Genomic DNA, 22,627 nt, shown 5'->3' on the forward strand with positions numbered 1-22,627 from the left:
CAGCACCTCCGGTTTCCTCAAAATGCTTGGCAGTAGTTGCAGCACATCTGCGCAGACAAAACATTCATGTATTTCCCCATCTGGGCGATTGGCTCTTCAAAGGCAGTACTCTCCTTCAGTGTCAACAGTTCACTCGGGTGAGAGTGAATCTATTTCACAAACTAGGGTTCACAACAAACATTCTCATTCTCATCCTCAACCTCTCACAATTCAGCCTGACCTAGTGGCCATCCTTAACACCTTGGCTGCTAATGGTTTTCCCCTCCTGTGCTGATCCTAATCGTACTCCATTGTTCATGACGAGCGTAGCTCGTCATAAGCACAGCTCCACTGTGCCTCATGACGAGCTGAGCTCGCCATGAGCATGGAAGGGGTTAACACACAGTTACGACTAGCTTTTCCAAATCCTGCTCAAGTTTAGAACTTTCAAATAACTCTACCACAGTTCCAGCCAAACAAAACTCTAACAGTTCAGATAGTGATAAATCTGCTAGGAATGATGGCCGCTTGTATTGCCATTATTCTCTGCTCGAGGTTGCACAGGCACCCTCTGCAGCAATGTCTAGCACACCAATGGTCTCAATCACAAGGTCACCTTGAGGATCTAGTGTTGCTAGACTGCTATACTCCGCTATCCCTACAATAGTGGAATGCCAAAAACCTGCTACAAGGGCAGCATTTTCTGGACCGTGTTCCCCACCTCACTCTGACAACAGAATGATCAGAGAAGGGTTGGGGTGCTAATCTATTGGGCCTCACAGTACAAGGTCTGTGGGATGCCAAACGTCAATCTCTACACATCAACTACCTGGAGCTCCAAGCGATCTTCCAGACACTAAAAGCTTTCCTTCCTCAACTATCTCGCAAGGTTGCCCTAGTCAGAATTGACCATATGACAGCCACGTATTAATTACAAAAATGGTAGGGGGCACGTTCCCCTCAACTATCACAGCTGTCTGACGGGGTTCTTCACCACAACATTCATTTCTTGACAGAATATCTGTGAGACTCCAACAACAGTTTTGCAGACCTCAGCAGGATGAAGCAACCGACTCAAGAGTGGGAACCTCACCTACATGTCCTCCTTCCCTACTTTCAAAAGTGGCGCTTTCCTCAAATAGACCATTTCACCACAGCGAAAATGCAAAATGCCTAAACTTTACCGCCAGGTACACACACCCACTATCCATGGGCAACGCACTATGGATGAGTTGGTCAGGGATATTTGCGTATGCTTTTTCACCTCTTCGTCTCATTCCGTTTCTGTTTCGGAGACTCAGGCAAACATCTCTCACTGTGATTCTAGTTGCTCCCACTTGGCTGTGTCAACCCTGTTTCACAACACAGCTGGATCTCTCAGTGGTTCTTCACAAGAAGCAGGACCTTCTCATTCAGAATTGAGGACCAATCAAACATCCAGATCCTGAAGCTCTCAGTTTAGCTCCTGAGGTCATAGTTTGGTTATCATAATTTACCTTAAGAATGTATGAACATTCTTAAGCATGTAAACCCAAAACTAGAGCATACTATGCTGACAATAGGAAATGTTTTGTTTGTTACTGCCAACGTAAACAAATTGATCCAAATGAAAACCATGGTGAAAATATTATCTACTACCTACTTTATTTACTAAAGGGTAATTTAGCCTATGCTTCATTAGGTTACACCTTGCCGTAATGGATGCCTATCTACAAAACAGTCAGCATCTCTCACTATTCAAAATTCCAATCAATAAGTTTTTTATGGAAGGTCTGAAATGAGTCATTCCTCCTCTGGTTCCTCCAGCACCCTCTTGGAACCTTAACATTGTTCTAACCAGACTCATGGGTCCCCCTTTTCAGTCTCTTCACTCAGGCCCCCTTCAATTCCTTTCATGGAAAGTGGCATTCTAATTTATCATTACTTCACTCAGACGGGTCAGTGATCTGAAGCCTTTAACATTAGAAGAACCATTCTTCCAAATACATACAGAAAAACTAGTTCTTTGAACTAATTCCAAATTCTTACCTATGGTAGTCCCTCAATTTTATTTTAACCAATCAATCCTTTGAGCTCCCAGTGTTTTCCCTAACCCTGATTCAGTAGCAGCAAGAGCTCTTAATACTTTAGATGTAAAAATAGCACTCATGTTCTACATAGATAGAACTAACACTTTCAGAAACACAAAGCAACTCTTTGTAGCCTTTTTTCCACCTCATAAAGGTAACCCTATATCCAAATTAGGCAAACCCAGATGGATAGTCAAATGTTTTCAGACTTGCTACAATATGGCCAGAAGAACTTTAACAGTTACTCTCCGACACACTCCACTCGTAAAAAAGGAGCTACTGTGGACTTTTTTGGAAATTTTCTCTATGCTGAGATTTTAAGGCTGCTACATGGTTTACCTCAAACACACATTTACCATACACTCTTGTGTGGCTGTTTTAGTACCCAACAAGCCAATGTATGTCAGGCAATGCTACTTTTCCAAACAAATCCAACTCCCACAAACTAAGCCGCCTCTTCTAAAGACTGACTGCTTTACAGTCAATGCAGAGCATGTGTATCTACTCTCACGTGCCATTGAACAGAGTGTTACTTACCTTGTAAGCATCTGTTCGTGGCATGTAGTGCTGTAGATTCACATGCGCCTTCTCTCCTCTCTGGACGCCTGTGGCCATTGCAGTCACATTTCATAATTATAAGATACATTTACATTTAGCATGGTCCTCTTTGTTCTTACACACTCTATACACTTGTTTCTCACCCTCCTGTAGGAAAATAATCTAACAAAGGAGTGTGCGCAGTTTCACCGAGAGAAGGCATCACCAAATGTCATGACTCAAAAGACTTCTTCGTAGAAAAATTGCTTGTAAAACTCCGGACCCAACGTTAGATGGCAGTAGTATGCAGAGCTTGGGACTCTACAGAACTTCATGCCTTAAACAGATGCTTACCGAGTAAGTAACATAATCCTTTCTAAACATCCCAGATCTTACTGTGTTTGTGGGGGGCATTCCTTTGCCTCGTATATTGAACACTCAAGGTACATACTTCTATTTGTGGCCTGCCACCATCTCTTCAGAGGGTTACAGGGGTATTAATGCCTCTGCACTGTTGATCAATGTCACTTTGAGGTACCTCCAAGCCTATAAGTTGTAAGACTTTTATGTAATGATTATTATCCGTGTCTTCATAGATTAAGATCAATTGAGGTGTGGAATATATCAGTTAATCTAGGACCCTTGACAATATGACTCGAAATTCCTACCAGAAAGTTTGATATGAAGAAAAAAGGCTGGGGCGCATTAGCACCTGGCTTGTTGCAGAAGAGCCCCTTCCCATTTTGTACAGCTGGCATTGTGTGCAACATACTCTCTGGGAGTACTTAAATTGGAAAAAAGTAAAGTCCGGCTGATACGGCTATTTCACGTTGGGGTATGAGGGCACCAGGACATCACCAGAGTTTATCACTGAGGTTAAAAAAAAGTTAAAAGCAGTCTTCTTCAAGGAGAAAATCAGTGCCCGCATGAAATGTTCTGGGTAGTGAAACACCTTCTAGAGCCTCCTGCTGCTAGTCTAACCACAGAAATATCGTTGGTTCAATGTTATGACCTGACAAACTATTTCCACATGAAAATTTTAAAAATGTATGACACATTTCTAGAGTCTCCCAATGGGGATATTGTGGAACCCTCAGAGAATAGGTGGCACCGCTGTCCTTTTAATCTGAGTGTATTCCATGCTCTAACACTTGAAAGCCATTCAGAGATTTTCACACAATTAAATCGGGCTCTCCTATGGATATCGCTCCACCTTGTGTCTTGGCTAAAGAAGTGGAGGTAATCTAGCCAACCTTGCTCAAATTGCCCAATATTTCATTATCATCTGGCTCTGTTCCAATTGTATTGAAACATGCTATGGTTAAGGCACTGTTGAAAAAGCCTAACCTGGACCTGTTGGATCCTGCATATTACAGTCCTACATCTCTCTTGCTAGGAATTTTAAAAAATCTTGGAAACAACACCAATCATTACTCTCCAAATTTTGGGAACTTTTACTGCTCTTAAAAATTGCTTCTCCCAGGATTCCTTATTTCCATAAAAATTACCTGATCTAACTGTCACTGTGAGGCATGATGGGATACAGTAAGTACTCTGAGGTTTTTAAAGGCACAGTGACAGTTTTCTGTTCTATGATTTGCATTGCAGCCTATAGGCTAACAATGTCTCCTATTCCCTTTTTTTTTTCTTTTAAAAAAGTTTCTGAAAGATTTTCTGTTCCCTTTTTAGAGTGACGCATGTCTATGCAATGATGAAAATTCAATGAAATCTAGCCATTTGTAGCCTTTTTTATACTGCAATCATATATAAAGTACTACAGTACAAATTCTGGTTATAAATATAGGTATACTTTTGAAAAGTGCTCTAGGATTCTGCATCATTATTATTATTCGGTATTTATAAAGCGCATGGCTACCCGGAGGCATCCCAGTGCTAGCAGCATCAGGCAGAACTGCAGGCTAGATGGTTATGGATCCGCGTTTTTAAACGACCAGGTTTTGAGAAACTTCCGGAAGGAGAGATGGTGGGTCACTGAGCGAAGATGTGGAGGAAGGGTGTTCCACAATATAGCGGTGTTATATGAGATGGAACAGCCTCCACATCTTTTCCTTATTGTCTTAGGGTCTGAGGCCAGAAATAAGTTAGCCGAACGTAAGCATTTCCTGGGTCAATAGAAGGTGATGAGAGAGCGATGGCACAATTCTGCCAACTTGCAGTTTTCTTATTGTTGACTTCGAAACCCCAAGGTAGAGGGAGTTTCTGTAGTCCAGGCGGGAAAGGATCAGCGCCTGGACAATGACTCTCCTTGCCGTCATGGGAAGGAGCGGTAGGACTTTCAGAAGCAGTTTAAGGATGCCATAGCAGAGTGCTGCTAGTTTCACTGCTTGGTGGTCGAATTTGAAGGACTTATCCAGCCAAATGCCTAAACTTTGAGTCTTCGTATTAGGGGCCGGAGGAGGGTCAAGACAGTTTAGCAAAGACTGTACAAAATCAAGGATAGAAGGTTTCCCCACGACCATTAGCTCAGTTTTATCTCCATTGGCCTTAAGACGGGAGTATTCCATCCATTTTGTTTGTGGGTGGGACTATTCAGTGCTTATGACTTTGATGAGAATACCCCTGGAAGAGAACTAGGATTACAGGTGACTAACTTTTATTTCTTAAATTAACCTAAACTTTTGAAATAAGACATTTTGTGACTGTGAGGGTAGGTTAAAGTAAAGTAACAGTGTTTCTCTCTCAGCAAGTACCAGGCCGCCAGAGGAAAATTCTAGAAGAAGCTCATGAGCTGAGTGAGGATCACCAAAAGAAATATTTGGCTAAGCTGAGGTCAATTAATCCACCATGTGTGCCTTTCTGTGGTAAGTTTTGTTTGATTAATACATGATGATGAGAATTATACTTAACCAGAATAAAATGTAGGGATAAAAGACTCTAATGCTATTGACCTTTAATCATTACGTTTTCCTATTTCCTTCAGTTCAGCAGTTATTAGAGTTGTTAATTCCCTTAGTGGATATAGTGTAGTTCCTTAGATTTGCATCTGGCACCACTCTATCCATATAATCCATATGCAACCTATTTTGGACCCAGCTCTCTCATATATCACATGTATGCTGTATCCATCAACAAATGTCCTGCAGATCATTTGCATTTTAACACATTTTACTTTCTTTAAAAGTGTACCATCCTCATTGTTGCTCAACAAATGAGCCGTGGCAAAGTTATTTAGAACATCCGTTGTTAAGAGGATATCTTTTTTCACAGTTTTGTATTCTGGAGGATAGTTTTGCTGTCAGTGGCTTGCATATGGAAAGTTCCTGTAACTTTAGGGATAGCTAGGTTGTCTAAATTTTGAGACTTGTGCTGTCCTAACCTGAATGATAACTTTGCCAAGAATTTGAAACTGTAATATCTGAAAGAGACCGTTATAGATTCCTAACTTAGAATTAGCCCCAGGTGGATCCGGGGCATTTTTTGTTAGCAATACCCCTGCGCATTGGTGGGTGTGGGTCGGTCGACTCCGCTTCCATTGTCGTGGTTGCCGGAATAACGTTGAGGTGTCTACTTAGATGCCTCCCCTGCGTGCTGACATCCGTTTATTTTTCTGCTCCAGCCTTGCGCAAATCTGGAGACAGCTTCCCCAAGCCATTTTTTGGCTATCTTTTTTATGACGTTTTGTCGACTTCTTTTTGAGCCTATCGACGCCTAGTGCTCGAGGGATTCATCAAATACCTAGGGGTACACTTCGGCAACAACCTCCAATCCACACTAAACCAAAATGAGAAACTACTATTAGGAAAGACAAAGACACTTCTAGAGTCCTGGTCCCCCAAATTTATAACATGCTGGGGTAGAATAGAAACAGTCAAGATGATGATCACCACAATTCCCTGCTGAGCATGCTTCCACTCCTACTCACTGACGACTTCCACCGCAAGATAGACAAGACGATAAATACTTTTCTATGGCGGGGCAAAAAAGCGAGAATAAGCATAAAAAAACTAAGACTAGACAAAAAACTGGGCGGATTAAACCTAGCAGACTACAAAACCTTCCAAACCGCATTCCTAGTGAAACAAGGAGCCTACTGGTTGTCACCCCTTCAGGGATACACACTGGTATGGCTATTCTCCAGTATTGGGGTGTCTTTCATAGATTCACATGCCTGAATGTCAAATGTCAAATGCTTTTATATAGCGCACTTATCACCAAAAAAGGTCTCAAGGCGCTTTGCAGGAAAAAGGCATTGACCCCCTGGAACAAGACAGGTATGAGGGGACTTTATTTGGGAAAAAGCCACGTTTTTAGACCCCTTCGAAACTCCAGATGATTATCGAGGGACAGGATATGAGTGGGAAGTTTATTCCATAGTTGGGGGGCCACATATGAAAAAGAGCGGCACCCATTCCTAGATGATCGGACTCTAGGCTGGGACAACAAAAACCTAGAGCTAGAGCGAAGAGCTCTGGATGGAATAGACCAGGATAATTTCTTTATTAGATAGGACGGGCCGATCCCATGAAGAAGTTTGAGTTAAACTTAGGATTTTGAAATGGCATCTTTGGCGCACGGGAAGCCAGTGCAGCTGTTTAAGGGTGGGTTTGGAAGCAGACCTGGGAGGCAGGCCCAGCACCAGCCTTCCCACCGCATTCTGTATGGTTTGTAATTTGGTCAGCAGGCTCACATTAATGGAGGCAAACAAGGCATTACCATAATCGATCCTGCTGACAATCAATCCCTGAACCAGAGACTTTCTGGCTTCAACTGGGAGCCATTTGAAAATGTTGCGCAATAGTCGGAGAATGCCAAAAAAAGTCCCGGCCACATGGTTGACGTGAGTCTTCATGGAGAGATACCAATCAAGCATAATCCCTAAATCTCTTACAGCTTCTTTAGGCTTGGGGCAAGGCCCTAAATCAGAGGGCCACCAGTCCTGAGACCAGAAGGTCTTGGCCTTGCCAAATAGTAAAATTTCGGTCTTACTGCAGTTGAGTTGGATTTTGTTTTCACTCATCCAGTTTTTAATGTGAGTCATACATTGTTTAAAACTGGTGCAGGTCTCCTGGAGATTAGATCTGCAGGTGATAAGTACCTGTTTATTGTCTGCGTAAGACACAGTGGAGAAGCCATAAGATTTTATAATGAGGGCCAGAGGGCGAAGATGGAGATTACATAATAAAGGGCTGAGGATAGATCCCTGTGGGACCCCTACCGAAAGAGGAATAGTGGCAGATGCAAAAGAATTCATCCTGATGTAAGAGTGACGGTCCCTGAGATAGTCCGCGAACCAAGCCAAGGCATTGCCTCTGACACCAACCTCCCACAGCCGATGTTTCAGAATGCTGTGGTAGATGGTGTCGAAGGCAGCGGAAAGATCCAATAATACCAAGAAGGCTGATTCGCCCCTATCCAAGGAGAGTCGGATGTTATCCACTATTTCTATGATTGCGGTTTCCGTGCCATGTGCGGCACGGAAGCCAGATTGTGACGGGTCCAGAAGTGAATGGGTTTCAACATAAGAAGACAAACGTTTATTAACCAAATATTCTAGAACCGTGCCGAAATAAGGTAATAACGAGATAGGTCTGTAGTTGGACAAAATAGAGGGGTCACTATTAGGCTTTTTAAGAATTGGCCTAACTTGCGCCAATTTCCAGCTACTCGGGAAAGATGCACTCTCAAAGGAGGTGTTAAAGATACTAGTCAGACCATCAGCCAACAGTGGAAATAGTTCACTGCACTTACGAGGGAGCAGAGAATCATTGGAAGATCCTGACTTAACTTCCTTGAGTGCCAATAGCACTTCAGCTGGAAAAGTTGGCTCCAATTCTGTCATGGATGGAAGATCTGTACTTTCGGGGGTATGCTCAGAGTTAGAGTGAGCCTCCTCACTTGCGATCACCCTTTGAGGTGAAGAAGGAAATGAGGAGTATATTAACTGGATCTTACTATGAAAGTAAGATGCTCAACCTGCGGGGTGGTATACTCCCCAACTATATTGTACAGTTCTTTATTAGATTGGGAGGCCTTATTTATTCTTTGCGTAATGTAGAGAGACTTGGCTGCCTTTATGTGTTTCGTATAAGCATGGTGGATTGATTTATACTTCAAGCGATTTTCAGGCGTTCTGGACTTGCGCCATATCTCTCCGCCGACCTACAATCAGTTCTTTCTCTTTTCAAGGTGTCTGTGAACCAGGGTGAAGCAATTCTTTTTAAGTTTACTTCCCGTTCCGGGATAATTTCACCAAGCGAGTTTCTAATGGATATTTCTAATAACATATCCATTGATCCTGCATCATTAAGATAATTGTCCGGGGACTTGAAGGACATCTTAAACGCCTCCAGTGTCATTTTATGCCACGGTCGAATAAGCCTAGATTCTTTATGAGTGGCAGTCTGAGGCCGATAGGGTGTGGGAATTTAAACATTTATTAAGAAATGATCCGTGCGGATAATCTGCAAAGGGGGGTCGCAGTGTAAATCGGTCATATTAGAGAATACCAGGTCCAATAAGTGACCAGCTTGATGTGTGGGGCCCTGAACCCGTTGGGTTAGTCCCATGGTTTCTAAGGTAGAAATTAGATTACACGAATCCACATCGTGTGATAGCTCAGCATGGAAGTTAAAATCCCCAAGTAAGATAAAATTATCTGTGTCCAACACGTGAGAGACTAGGATATCCATCAGATTGTTAACGAATTCAGATTTACCTCCCGGGGGTCTATAGACCGGGGCTGCTCTACCGACCACCACCATGTTATATTTTATATTAATTATCAATATTTCAAGCGAGTCGGGAAAATAACGAGTCAATACGTGTGATCTCTAAGGGGGCCTTCGCAGCAACAGTGAGGCCTCCCCCTCGTTTGCCCATTCTATCAAGCCTAATCAGGTGGTATTCACTGGGAAATGCTGTGGCAATGTCAGGAGAAGCCTGGTTATGGAGCCATGCTTCCGTAAAGAAACAAATATCTGGCTTCTGAATATCTAGTAGACACCAAAGTTCTAAGGCATGTTTAGGAATAGATTTAAGTATTAAGGTAAAGAGCAGTAAATAATTTGACGTCCAAGTTCATACAGATATTGCTTGGTTCCCGCGGATTATCGGGCTTAATTTCCTCCAGACCCCTACGCAGGGGGGAGGTAACAACCAAAGCATCCAGGTCTTTCCTGAAAGGGCAGTCCATTAAGCAAGCTACCTGAGGGTCTAATGAAATCTTTTGGTTTAATAAAAGCAATTCCTGACGATTATAGCAAAGCATGATTAATATACAAGCCACTGAGGCGACGTGAAAATGAAATCGACCAGGGGTTTAGGCGGCGGGCGGCAGGCTGGCGCGGACAGGCACGGACGGGCTTGCCTTTGACACGCCGCTGAGCGCGTCCACGCTATAAGGTGGTTTAAGTGGGGAAGGGGCGGGCAGCTCTGATGACGCTGCTAGTGCGCCAAGTGCTTCCTGTCCCTCCCCACAAAGGGCACAAGCCGTGGCGGACCAGGGACCAGCACAAGGAAGGTAAACCGGTAAGAATAATGCGATCTTTAGTCACGCAACAGTTTAAAAGAACAAAAATGCACATTAAGTTAATAACGCTGTCGTAGTGACCACGATCAATGTTTAAAAAGAATGCACGTTCTATGCACATAACCAGTTTATTGGCCTTCACTTTGATTTTCAACCCCCAATCTCGCACAATTCACAGCGCAAATAAACAGTTCGGGCTGGACTGTTCCCATGAGGCACAGGGTCAGACTGATTTGCATATGGCCATGTCTGAACTGGGGTGGCAAAGTGGGCTAAAGAACGGTGATGGATTAAACCCAGATCTTTTGACTTGGTGTGAGTGTTTGATTGATTCAGATGCTCCGTCCGTCACCACCCCCTTTTGTACCGCTTTTGGCCGCCATAAGTGTGGCAGGGTATGCTCAGACGTGAGTCCCTTGCTCACTTTGCCACTGGATTCAAGCAAGCCGGGCTGAAGACGGCTGGAATGCCAGAAACCGGTCCTCGGAAGCTTGTTTACCGGTCCAGGGAAGACATGGCTTGGCAGTTCGGGCTGGACTGTTCCCATGAGGCACAGGGTCAGACTGATTTGCATATGGCCATGTCTGAACTGGGGTGGCAGAGTGGGCTAAAGAACGGTGATGGATTAAACCTAGATCTTTTGACTGGGTGTGAGTGTTTGATTTATTCAGATGCTCCGTCCGTCACCACCCCCTTTTGTACCGCAAATAAACTCACAGCAAGGTTGCCAATCTTGCTGCCTGAATGATTCCCAGTCGTCGGAGTGGGAGTCCCACGGTACATAAAAAAGCAATAATATCCTTAGAAATACTTAGTAATAACCAACCAGGAAGTAAAGTAGTCCAAGCTACCATAGAAAAAACCTCCACACTCATGACTATCCTAGTGATTTTGTATAGTCCAAACTGCAGCCAATCAGGCGACAGCACCCACCTGAAAGTACTCCCCAGAGGCTCAGGCTTTCATATTTTCTACTGCACGTCGTATGAAGGGAGTCTCCCTGAGCTCTGCTCAGTTATTTATTCAAAATTTCTACATTCTGCAAGTATTTTTACTTTTTCTCAAAGAAGTCTTTATTTTCAACTCTGTTTCGCCTGTGGAAAGCTTTGCCCTTCTTCTAAGGACCTCACAATACTCCTGTCTTTTTTTCTGATCTCAAGTGAGGAGTCGCAGGTTCTGTGGAATCCTTTACTCAAAGGACCTTTGAGAAAGAACGGAGAGGCCCGTCTCCTTCTGTGGCTACAGGAGTTGTAGACGTTCTGACACCCCTGTCTCTGACATGGAGAGTGTTTGTTCTGGACGTGCTAAGTCCTCTCTAGGCTTGGGTGTGGAGCTGAGATTCCTTCTTCTTGGCCTCCAAGGATGAAGTAGGATCCTCTGGATATTGTTCCCCCATGGAGACTGCTGGCCTCCACTCCTACGGGACCTGGTCTCTGGCGTTTCAGATTCTTACTGCCACTTTTACGCTATAGAAAGGTGCCAGTCCGTCGACTGGTTCGTCTTCACAACCGTTGACGATGAAAGACTCCGTCGTCGTCGTCACTTTGTCGACTACGACGTTGTGTCGACGAATCTAAAGGCCATCTATAACTTCTAAGTTGCCGTCGGCGGCGGTGGCCTCCTTGACGGTGGCCTCGTCGTCGACGGTGGCTCCGTCGACGACAGTCAGGACAGTGCCCTTCGTCGATGGTAGGCTCGTTGACGACAGTATAAGTCTTGTCGACTGACTCGTAGACGGTGGCTCAGTCGACGACTGTGAAGTAAGCCTCGTCGACGGTAAGCTTGGTTTTGTTGACGGCAGAGCTACGTTAATGGTGGGCTCGTCGACAGTGGCCTCGTCGACGGTCAGCTCCGTAGACGTTAAACTTCAGCAATTACTTCATTAACTATCAACTTTATCCAACAATGGACGTAGTCGACGACGGAAAGCTTTGCCCGACGGTTGGCTTCGTAGAGGGTTGGCGTTGTCGACAGTTAGCTGTGCTGACGCAGATGGCCTTGTTTACGGTTGGCCTCATCGACGGTTGACCCAGTCAACGGTTGGGTTCGTCGACGGTTAACTCAGTTGACAGTTGGCTATATGCACAGTGCTCTTGTGGCCTATTTATTAGTCATAAACTGCTTTTCTGCTACATCAATGTGATGGCGTGATGGCTCCTTACTCAACGCCATAATTTCTTGGACTGGCTAAAAACTTAGCCAGATTCTCAGCCTGTGGTTCCTTAAGACCAGAATTATGTTTTTCTGATGACAAGGCTGCCATGTCCTGTTCCATGGCGAAATTATACCCTCTCTTACACCTGAATCTCCACTATATTACCCTCCGTGGATATTGGAGGATCAAACCTCCTCATGGATAGAAAGGCGACTCTCTTTCATCTTCCCCTCGTCACAGGGAAAGAAGCAGACCATTTTTCTCTTTGATTTTACAATTAACTACGGACACAAGTTCGTTCAGTTCCTCTGATACCTTTTATTTGAAAAGAGGTCTTTGACTCTTCCTGAGCCCAAGATCTGCGCTGGCAGTACTTTCACGCATCAAACACAAATTTAAAACACCAGACAATTCACCTGCTTGTCTTGTCTCTCAACTACAACCTGACTCATCTTTTACTCGGGTGGCCCAGCGACGTCCTAGCAATTCCCCTTCTCCTTTGACGTTTTTCTCCCGACCAGGAAGGTCGATGCCTCATATTATTTGGGGAAAATGTTCTCCACAAAGGCTGCATCCATGGTTTCAGCAGGCAACTCCTAAGCCATTTTGGGCAGGTACCACTGCCAGAGGTAGTCTGGCATGTTGGTGCAGGTAGCCCTTATTCCTGAATCCTCCTCGGCTGACGCTTCAAGGATCCTGCAGAAGAATGGAAGAAGTGCATCAGAAACAATAGACCGTGCAGTGCACATTACGTCTCCAAGTTTTTAGACCGCTCGCAGCAGCAGCAGTATTGCAAAGACAAGGTTGGCAGAACACTCGGTTTTTCGCCCAGAGGTTCAGACAAAAATAATGGACATACCTTTTTATGGGTAATCCCTCTTTGGTCACCATGTTGAACAGACCCTGCAGTCACTACCCGCGCCTTCGGTTCTCTCCAGTACAGAAAGCAGCCCTTTGTTGGTGCCCGAGGTTCCAGCTCCACATCTTCTTTTCCAAGGAGTTCCACCCAGTATCACTCCTACAATCAGAACCAACTGCATTATTCGACTCTAAATCGTATACAGGAGGTAATTCTTCCAGGAAACAACGACTTGCCTTAGAACCCACCCTTAATCCAATTCATCGATTCAAAGGCTGGCTCAACTGGGTGACGTACCTCAGAGGCGCAGACAGTACCGCCCTGCGGAACTCACCCTGGAGACCAGTAACCATGGGATTGTGGGCATCACTGGACGAGTACCTGGACCCCTATGAACCCCCGTGAACTCAGCTGGAGAAGGGCGCTTGCCCACAAAACACATCCCCACAGGCCCAGAACAGACCGGCAACTGAAATGATCTTCTTGTATACTATCTCCTCCTTTCTCTCTTATTATTCTCTTTCTCCCCTTTTCATCCACTCTTATTCTTATAGCACGACAGTGGAAAGGGGGACAACCAAACATATATACCACTTGCCTGTATCCTTGACAACAAAAGCCAGTTTGGGCTGTTACTCTGTAATGGTAAAGCAATGATAACTGTATGTATAAAAATTTTAATAAAAAACTTTGAAATAAAAAAAAAAGCCTTGCTGCACCTGTCACAAGCTGATGTCTGTGACGGAACCAAGCCTTGTGTGCCTTTGGTGTCTTGAGCGCAATCGCAACCCGAAGTCGTGCTCGGACTACTAGGCCATGAATCCTAAGTGTTTGCAGGAGCAGTCCCAAAAGCTATTGGAGGCCCGGCGGTCGGCTCTGCTTCCTTTATCGTTCAGGAGGAAGGTCTCGAGACCACTTGCGGAGCCACCACACCTCGTCGCAATCCAAGGCTTCGAGGTCTTCGGGTAATTCGAAGAAGCAGCAGCATCAGCACTATTCGCCTTCTCCCTGTTGATCAGTTGACGGGCGAGTGTCGTTGCTTCAAGGCGCCATCTACGGTGCCTGATTCAGGGGTGACTCTGAACCTCCCTCTATTTCCACGAGCCGGAAGGTCCCCTGCCCAACTTAGTACATTTTACAAAGCCTTCCATCGCATCCTTTGGCAGCTCGATTCCGCCTGTGCGCCTTTTGGCCCTGCGGAGCCGGTCGGGGATCCTGGGCCTTTGATGCCGGCGGCTTTGGCACCGGAGCTACCCATGGATCCGGTCCTGGATCCAGATCTACACGGGTGGATCTCACTCAACCTTTCCCGGCACCGATCCTGAAGACAACGGCCCTGACGACGACTGTGCCCCCGGTCGGAGTCGCCACCATCCTCACTCCCGGGGTGGAGGCGGATCGACGTCCGATGCCGGAGGGTTCTTTTGGTCCTCTGTTAATCCCTGGTGTTCCCTTTCGTTCAGATGATGATGATAATAATGATGATGAGGACTGAAAGAGGTCGCTGGACCCTTTAGCATACCAGCTTGAAAAGCCGGACTGGAGAGAGAACCCGGGTGACTCTAGTGGTCTTGATACTTCTCCAGACCTTGTCATACTTCCCACCCCCCACCGTGGCTACGGAGGAGGGAGTTTCCTATGCTGTGGTGGTCGCGAAGGGCAGCTAAGGCCTTCAGCCTAGAGCTCAATTCGTTGGCAGTCAGGACTAAACTCCTTACAGTGGTGCTTCAGCCTGCGGCAGCCTCCTCTGAACCCCTTCACCCTTCAACGAAGCCCTTACTGACGTCCTTTGGGGCACCTGGTCCAAGCCCAGCACAGGGATTCCTGTGGAAAGGACGATGCCTGCTGCCACTGGGCTCCTGTGGAAAGGACGATGCCTGCTGCCACTGCCCAGCCTGGGTGACCCAGTTTTATTCACCCAACACCCTTTCCTGAGAGCTTGGTGGGCAAGCGTCTTTTTCCAAGGGTGCGTTCCCTTCTGCTCCCCCAGATAGGAAATCCAGGATCTGTATCATCTTGGGAAGCGCATGTTCCCTTCCTGCAGCTTGGCACAGCGGTCTGTGAATACCGCGTGTCTCTTGGTCCGATACTCCCATACCATCTTGGATACAGTTGCGCAGGTGCTGCCACAGTGCCTGGAGAAGGTCTGGGCCGATCTCTCCCAGGCAGTAGCAGATGGGACAGACACAGTAAAATTCACGATCAGATATGGACTGTTAACACTAAATCACTAGGCAGAACGATTGCTACGTCCTTAGTTGATACGCCTGATGGAGGACGTCTGGCCTTTCGGGGTATGTTGAGGCTACCTTGCTGGACATGCCTTTCGATGGCCGTCACCTTTTTGGTGACAAAGCAGACTCTGCGCTGGAGCGTTTTAAGGATTCTCGGGCTACGGCCAGATCATTGGGCCTCGCTGTGTCTTCCTGACCACTGCAGTCTGCTTTTTGCCCCTTTAGTGGCTATAGAAGGGGCGCCCAGCCACGTCTGGCCCAGTCTAACCACGGGGTCAAGCAACTGCCCAGCCTCTCATTGGCAGGGGCCATGGGACCCAGGGACCTCACATGTCTGGGAGCCAGCCGGCGGCCAGTCCACCCTCCAACCACACCCCCAACCCCCCGCCCCTCAGCAGCCTCCAAACGTTCCTAGTCTGACCATTAAGGGCCGTCAGCGGCCAGTGGGCGGCAGGATTCACCATCACCTCCCCCACTGGCAATCCATCAGCTACTCCCTCCCCTTTGAAACTACCCCTCCCTCCATGCCACCGTCTTTTGATCGCATGTCAGAGGATCATTTGGCGCTTCGCCGCTAGGAAGTCTTATCTCTCTTGGCCATGGGAGCTATCGAAAGGGTTCAAGTAATCTAAAAGTGGGATTATGTTGTTCCTCTAGTGTCAGGGTTGCGAAGTCCGAAAAGACAGGAACCAACCGTGCCCCGGCTGGGGTTTAGGGTTGGGAATCCATATGTTGGATTGTAATGCCATCATACACCCTTTCAGGTGTCCTGCTTCATCATTTGGGCTGCTCCTCGTTGGGTCGGCGGTGCAATACCCACCGGGCTCCCTTTGGTAGTGGCACTTTATCGGAGATCTTTTATCCAACAGCTTTATGGTGAAGTGCGGGTGTGGGGCCAGAACTGTGTAGATGTAGCAAGGTGCTTTAAAACAGGGTTCGGAGTACCTAGAAGGACATACTTTTATTCTGGGGGTCTCCTACCCTAAGTAAAAACATATAACAAGGCACTAGCCCGAGTGTAATGTCTCACGTATGGGTGTCCTTGTTAGAAAGTGTGGGTTACATATTTCTCGCTTAAAGTTAATTATACTAGCGATTCTTCAGGACCGGAAAGGATAGACTATCTACACCTAAAAATAGTGGTATTGAATTTACTCACAGTAATAGTGTCCACTAATTAATGTACCTGTTCTGAACCTGAATCTACCTGTAATGGGAAACAAAAATGTTGGTATCATCAGGGTAATACTGTACACAACAAACGTAGACACGGTCTTTGTGGTGACTCTGATTTTTGTTCTTTACTAGTGAAGTGAACGCAATTGCGTTTGAGGACATCTAAAAACAGTGAAGCTAAAACAAGTGGTGAGTTCCCACAGTGAGCTATTGTGACTTATTGACTCTGTGGAAGATCAGTAGTGCAACAGAGATAGATTGGCATGGACTCACCCAATTCAGTAGAGTACCCAGGCATCAAACAGTACCCGGTGGGTCACGCATAAGGCTTTGCTCATATGTGTGATTGACTAGACAGGAAAAAATATATAAATAGAAATAGAGACAGGTGGCTCCAACATTACTTAGTTACATCGGATGTTTCCAAAACACAACTCATGTAGTACGTGGAACATCCCCAGCGTCCTTTATTTCATGCACCTTTCATTCATGCAATCTTTATTGTGAGAAAGGCTAAACCTAGAAGTGGTTTCACCCCTTGGTGTGTGTATATACATTGGGAGATGTGAAAAAGACATATATATAAGCCATTACTAGTTTGGGTATTAGTTAATTCTACTGCATTCGTCACCTTGAAATCTTACATTCACACAGGGATATGGAGTTGACTGCTGGCGAGATAATATTCAGCACCCAGTTACCCAAGTGTGCGTGGGCAACAAAGTCGCTGCTTAGTAAGTATTGCGACGTTGCTTGTCTCTTTCTTGCATCATTGTAGTGTTTAAGTATTGAGGGCAGTTAGGCATGTCCATTTTGAGTTGAGAGCCTCTCGCATAAGTGAGCCTTTTATTACCGGTCGGAGTGCGTATAACCACCCCTTGACCGCCCTTGTTAGGTTTATGGGCTGCACTCCAAATGTTGTGAGAGATATGAGGTCAACCCACTTCTATTCCGTTCTTCCCCTGGAAGTTTGTGTTGTTGTTCATTTTAAAGTGTTTCCCACGCCTGCCTCTGGGGCATGTTTCTACTTGGATACAGTGGTAGGCGTTTACATTCGGCTATTTGCTGCTATTAATAGTGTTGACATCGCGCTGTCAGCTGAAAGGTGAGAGTATTATCCTTCTGCTCTTTCCACATTATTGCGCCAAATCGCGGTGGCACTAGGTGCGCTCCGTGTAGTTTAAACAAAGTAGCCTTGTCACTAATCTCGGGGCGGCCTCCCGCTAACAGCGCGTGACCAAATATTCACGCCTTCACTATAAAAAATTAAAAATGCTGCCTGGCACCCAAAATGTACTCCTGGTTCTGTGCTTTATGCTTCGTCCACGACCTTCCCGCTCCACCTGGTCCGTGAGGTGGCGAGGTCAATCGCTGCCGGGATCTTATCCCCTCAATTTGTCATGTGATAGGGGATGGGTCCAGCACACTTAGCTGTGGAAAACTCTGCCAGGCGAAAGGGTCCCTGCACCAGAAGTAGGTTGTGGTTGCAACTCCCGCTACTTTCAAGTGCCCAAGAAAGACGAAGGCCTACGTCCTATTCTAGACCTCAACCGTGTAAGTTCAAAATGCTCACGTTGATTTTTGTTCTATCAGCCGTCGAACCTGGAGACTAGATGGTGGTGTTGGGCTTACAGGACGCCTATTGCCATATTTCCGTCCTGACAGCCAACAGGCGCTACTTGCGGTTCACGGTAGGTCATGAGCATTTTCAGTTTACCGTGCTCCCCCTAAGCCTTGCCAGTGCCCCTCGGGTGTTCACAAAAGTGATGGCGGTGGTCGCAGCTCATCTGCGCAGATTAGGGGTTCCAGTCTTCCTCTATCTCGATGACTGGCTGTCGAAGGGGGGCTCGCCCCAGGCTGTCGCCTCCCACTTCCATACTACGGCGGACCACCTGCACTCGCTGGGGGTTCACTATAAACATGCTGAACTTGCACTGACTCCCTCTCAGACGCTCCCTTTCATTGGAGCTGTTCTGGACACAGTGCAGTTTTGGACCTATCCTCCCGAGCAACAAGTCTGTGATAATTTGGCTATGATAACGATGTTTCAGCCTCTATCCCAGATTTCGGTGAGAATGACGCTGAGGCTGCTGAACCTCATGGCCTCCTGCATCCTGCTGGTGGATCATGGCAGGTGGCATATGCGGCCTCTGCCGTGGGACCTGAAGTTTCAGTGGGCGCAGCTTCAGGGGAATCTTTCCGACCTCATCTAGATCTTGGAGGGAACTGCACAACAACTGCAGTGTTAGTTAGGTAACCAAGATTGGGTCAGAGGCAGATCCCTCTCCCTTCCCCAAACAGATCTAACAGTAGTGACCAATGCGTCACACCTGGGGTGATGCAGCCACCTGGGAGAGGCTGAGATCTGATGAGTCTGGTCTCTGGCGGAGTCTGGACTCCGATCCGCCTGGCACTGAAAGCATTCCTTGTGTTCACAGACAGCCCCACCGCCATGTGGTACTGCAACAAACAGGGCGGGTTGGGGTCGTGAACCCTATGTCAAGAGACTCTTTGCCTTTGGACATGGCTGGAACGTTGTGGCGTGACCCTGGTGGTTCAACATCTGGCAGGTTCTCTGAACGCCAAGACGGACAAACTCAGCAGTCTGTGCCTGGTAGATCACAAATGGCATCTTCACTCTGATGGTGCAAGGTCTCTATCAGAGGTGGGGAGAGCCTTGGTTAGATTGGTAGTTTGGTTTGCCCTGTTCCCATCATGCACTGGGACAGGAACAGACTAATTTGCATACAGCCAGGTTCTGAAACTGGGATGGTGCAGTGAGCTAAAAAACGGTGTTGGATCTAGCCCTGATCTCTTGACTGGGTGAGAGCTTTCTGTTTAATTCAGAGACTCTGTCCCTCACCACCCCTTGTTGTAATTATTTTTGTCCACCCTAAGCGTGGAAGGGTATTCTCAGATGTGAGACCCTTGCTCATTGCACCATCAGGATTCAAGCAAACCGGGCCGAAGACGGCTGTAATGCCAGAAACCGGTCCCCGGGAGCTTGTTTCCTTCCCAGTGTAAGAATTGGCTTTTGTAGTTTGGTTTGCCCTGTTCTCATCATGCACTGGGACAGGAACAGACTAATTTGCATACAGCCAGGTTCTGAAACTGGGATGGTGCAGTGAGCTAAAAAACGGTGTTGGATCTAGCCCTGATCTCTTGACTGGGTGAGAGCTTTCTGTTTAATTCAGAGACTCTGTCCCTCACCACCCCTTGTTGTAATTATTTTTGTCCACCCTAAGCGTGGAAGGGTATTCTCAGATGTGAGACCCTTGCTCATTGCACCATCAGGATTCAAGCAAACCGGGCCGAAGACGGCTGTAATGCCAGAAACCGGTCCCCGGGAGCTTGTTTCCTTCCCAGTGTAAGAATTGGCTTTTGTAGTTTGGTTTGCCCTGTTCCCATCATGCACTGGGACAGGAACAGACTAATTTGCATACAGCCAGGTTCTGAAACTGGGATGGTGCAGTGAGCTAAAAAACGGTGTTGGATCTAGCCCTGATCTCTTGACTGGGTGAGAGCTTTCTGTTTAATTCAGAGACTCTGTCCCTCACCACCCCTTGTTGTAATTATTTTTGTCCACCCTAAGCGTGGAAGGGTATTCTCAGATGTGAGACCCTTGCTCATTGCACCATCAGGATTCAAGCAAACCGGGCCGAAGACGGCTGTAATGCCAGAAACCGGTCCCCGGGAGCTTGTTTCCTTCCCAGTGTAAGAATTGGCTTTTGTAGTTTGGTTTGCCCTGTTCCCATCATGCACTGGGACAGGAACAGACTAATTTGCATACAGCCAGGTTCTGAAACTGGGATGGTGCAGTGAGCTAAAAAACGGTGTTGGATCTAGCCCTGATCTCTTGACTGGGTGAGAACTTTCTGTTTAATTCAGAGACTCTGTCCCTCACCACCCCTTGTTGTAATTATTTTTGTCCACCCTAAGCGTGGAAGGGTATTCTCAGATGTGAGACCCTTGCTCATTGCACCATCAGGATTCAAGCAAACCGGGCCGAAGACGGCTGTAATGCCAGAAACCGGTCCCCGGGAGCTTGTTTCCTTCCCAGTGTAAGAATTGGCTTTTGTAGTTTGGTTTGCCCTGTTCCCATCATGCACTGGGACAGGAACAGACTAATTTGCATACAGCCAGGTTCTGAAACTGGGATGGTGCAGTGAGCTAAAAAACGGTGTTGGATCTAGCCCTGATCTCTTGACTGGGTGAGAGCTTTCTGTTTAATTCAGAGACTCTGTCCCTCACCACCCCTTGTTGTAATTATTTTTGTCCACCCTAAGCGTGGAAGGGTATTCTCAGATGTGAGACCCTTGCTCATTGCACCATCAGGATTCAAGCAAACCGGGCCGAAGACGGCTGTAATGCCAGAAACCGGTCCCCGGGAGCTTGTTTCCTTCCCAGTGTAAGAATTGGCTTTTGTAGTTTGGTTTGCCCTGTTCCCATCATGCACTGGGACAGGAACAGACTAATTTGCATACAGCCAGGTTCTGAAACTGGGATGGTGCAGTGAGCTAAAAAACGGTGTTGGATCTAGCCCTGATCTCTTGACTGGGTGAGAGCTTTCTGTTTAATTCAGAGACTCTGTCCCTCACCACCCTTTGTTGTAATTATTTTTGTCCACCCTAAGCGTGGAAGGGTATTCTCAGATGTGAGACCCTTGCTCATTGCACCATCAGGATTCAAGCAAACCGGGCCGAAGACGGCTGTAATGCCAGAAACCGGTCCCCGGGAGCTTGTTTCCTTCCCAGTGTAAGAATTGGCTTTTGTAGTTTGGTTTGCCCTGTTCCCATCATGCACTGGGACAGGAACAGACTAATTTGCATACAGCCAGGTTCTGAAACTGGGATGGTGCAGTGAGCTAAAAAACGGTGTTGGATCTAGCCCTGATCTCTTGACTGGGTGAGAGCTTTCTGTTTAATTCAGAGACTCTGTCCCTCACCACCCCTTGTTGTAATTATTTTTGTCCACCCTAAGCGTGGAAGGGTATTCTCAGATGTGAGACCCTTGCTCATTGCACCATCAGGATTCAAGCAAACCGGGCCGAAGACGGCTGTAATGCCAGAAACCGGTCCCCGGGAGCTTGTTTCCTTCCCAGTGTAAGAATTGGCTTTTGTAGTTTGGTTTGCCCTGTTCCCATCATGCACTGGGACAGGAACAGACTAATTTGCATACAGCCAGGTTCTGAAACTGGGATGGTGCAGTGAGCTAAAAAACGGTGTTGGATCTAGCCCTGATCTCTTGACTGGGTGAGAGCTTTCTGTTTAATTCAGAGACTCTGTCCCTCACCACCCCTTGTTGTAATTATTTTTGTCCACCCTAAGCGTGGAAGGGTATTCTCAGATGTGAGACCCTTGCTCATTGCACCATCAGGATTCAAGCAAACCGGGCCGAAGACGGCTGTAATGCCAGAAACCGGTCCCCGGGAGCTTGTTTCCTTCCCAGTGTAAGAATTGGCTTTAGTAGTTTGGTTTGCCCTGTTCCCATCATGCACTGGGACAGGAACAGACTAATTTGCATACAGCCAGGTTCTGAAACTGGGATGGTGCAGTGAGCTAAAAAACGGTGTTGGATCTAGCCCTGATCTCTTGACTGGGTGAGAGCTTTCTGTTTAATTCAGAGACTCTGTCCCTCACCACCCCTTGTTGTAATTATTGGTTAGATCTATTCACCACCAAAGATAATATGCAATGTCAGCAGTTTTGCGGATTGGAGTTTACAAGGTGGCACTTGCTCAGCGACACTTATCGGCGCAAGCGGAATTGTGGCCTCCTTTACGCCTTTCCGCCTGTACCACATCTGCCCCGAGTGCTGAAGAAAATCAAGCGCAACCAGGCCCAAGTCTTTCTTGTGGCTCTGGACTGGGCACAAAGAGTCTCCTGAGCTTGGCCATTAATCCTCCGTTCAGAATTACCCTCCGGGAGATCTTCTGTCTTAGCCACAAGGGACGGTCCTCCACGCGAACCTGTGTACCCTCCACTTCCTTGCGTGGAGAGTGAGCGGCGACAGTTGACAGCTTTTGACATTCCTTCCGAAGTCTGTAACGTCATCATGGCAGCCAGGCGTCCCTCCACTAAAACGGTTTACGCCTGTCGATGGAATACGTTTCTGGCATGCTGCACAGCA

General features: G+C 46.7%; 1 protein-coding gene across 1 annotated transcript in view; it reads left to right on the plus strand.

The window, feature by feature from the left end:
- Window positions 1–22,627, plus strand: part of SOS1 (SOS Ras/Rac guanine nucleotide exchange factor 1) — an 897,181-nt gene that overhangs the window by 639,024 nt on the left and 235,530 nt on the right. The window contains exon 17 of the mRNA XM_086927418.1: window positions 5,290–5,407. Within this exon, the coding sequence (XP_086783544.1) occupies window positions 5,290–5,407 (118 nt within the window). The remainder of the gene's footprint in view (window positions 1–5,289; window positions 5,408–22,627) is intronic.

The sequence above is a fragment of the Lissotriton vulgaris genome, chromosome 6 (assembly GCF_964263255.1).
Source record: "Lissotriton vulgaris chromosome 6, aLisVul1.2, whole genome shotgun sequence".
Classification (NCBI taxonomy): domain Eukaryota; kingdom Metazoa; phylum Chordata; class Amphibia; order Caudata; family Salamandridae; genus Lissotriton; species Lissotriton vulgaris.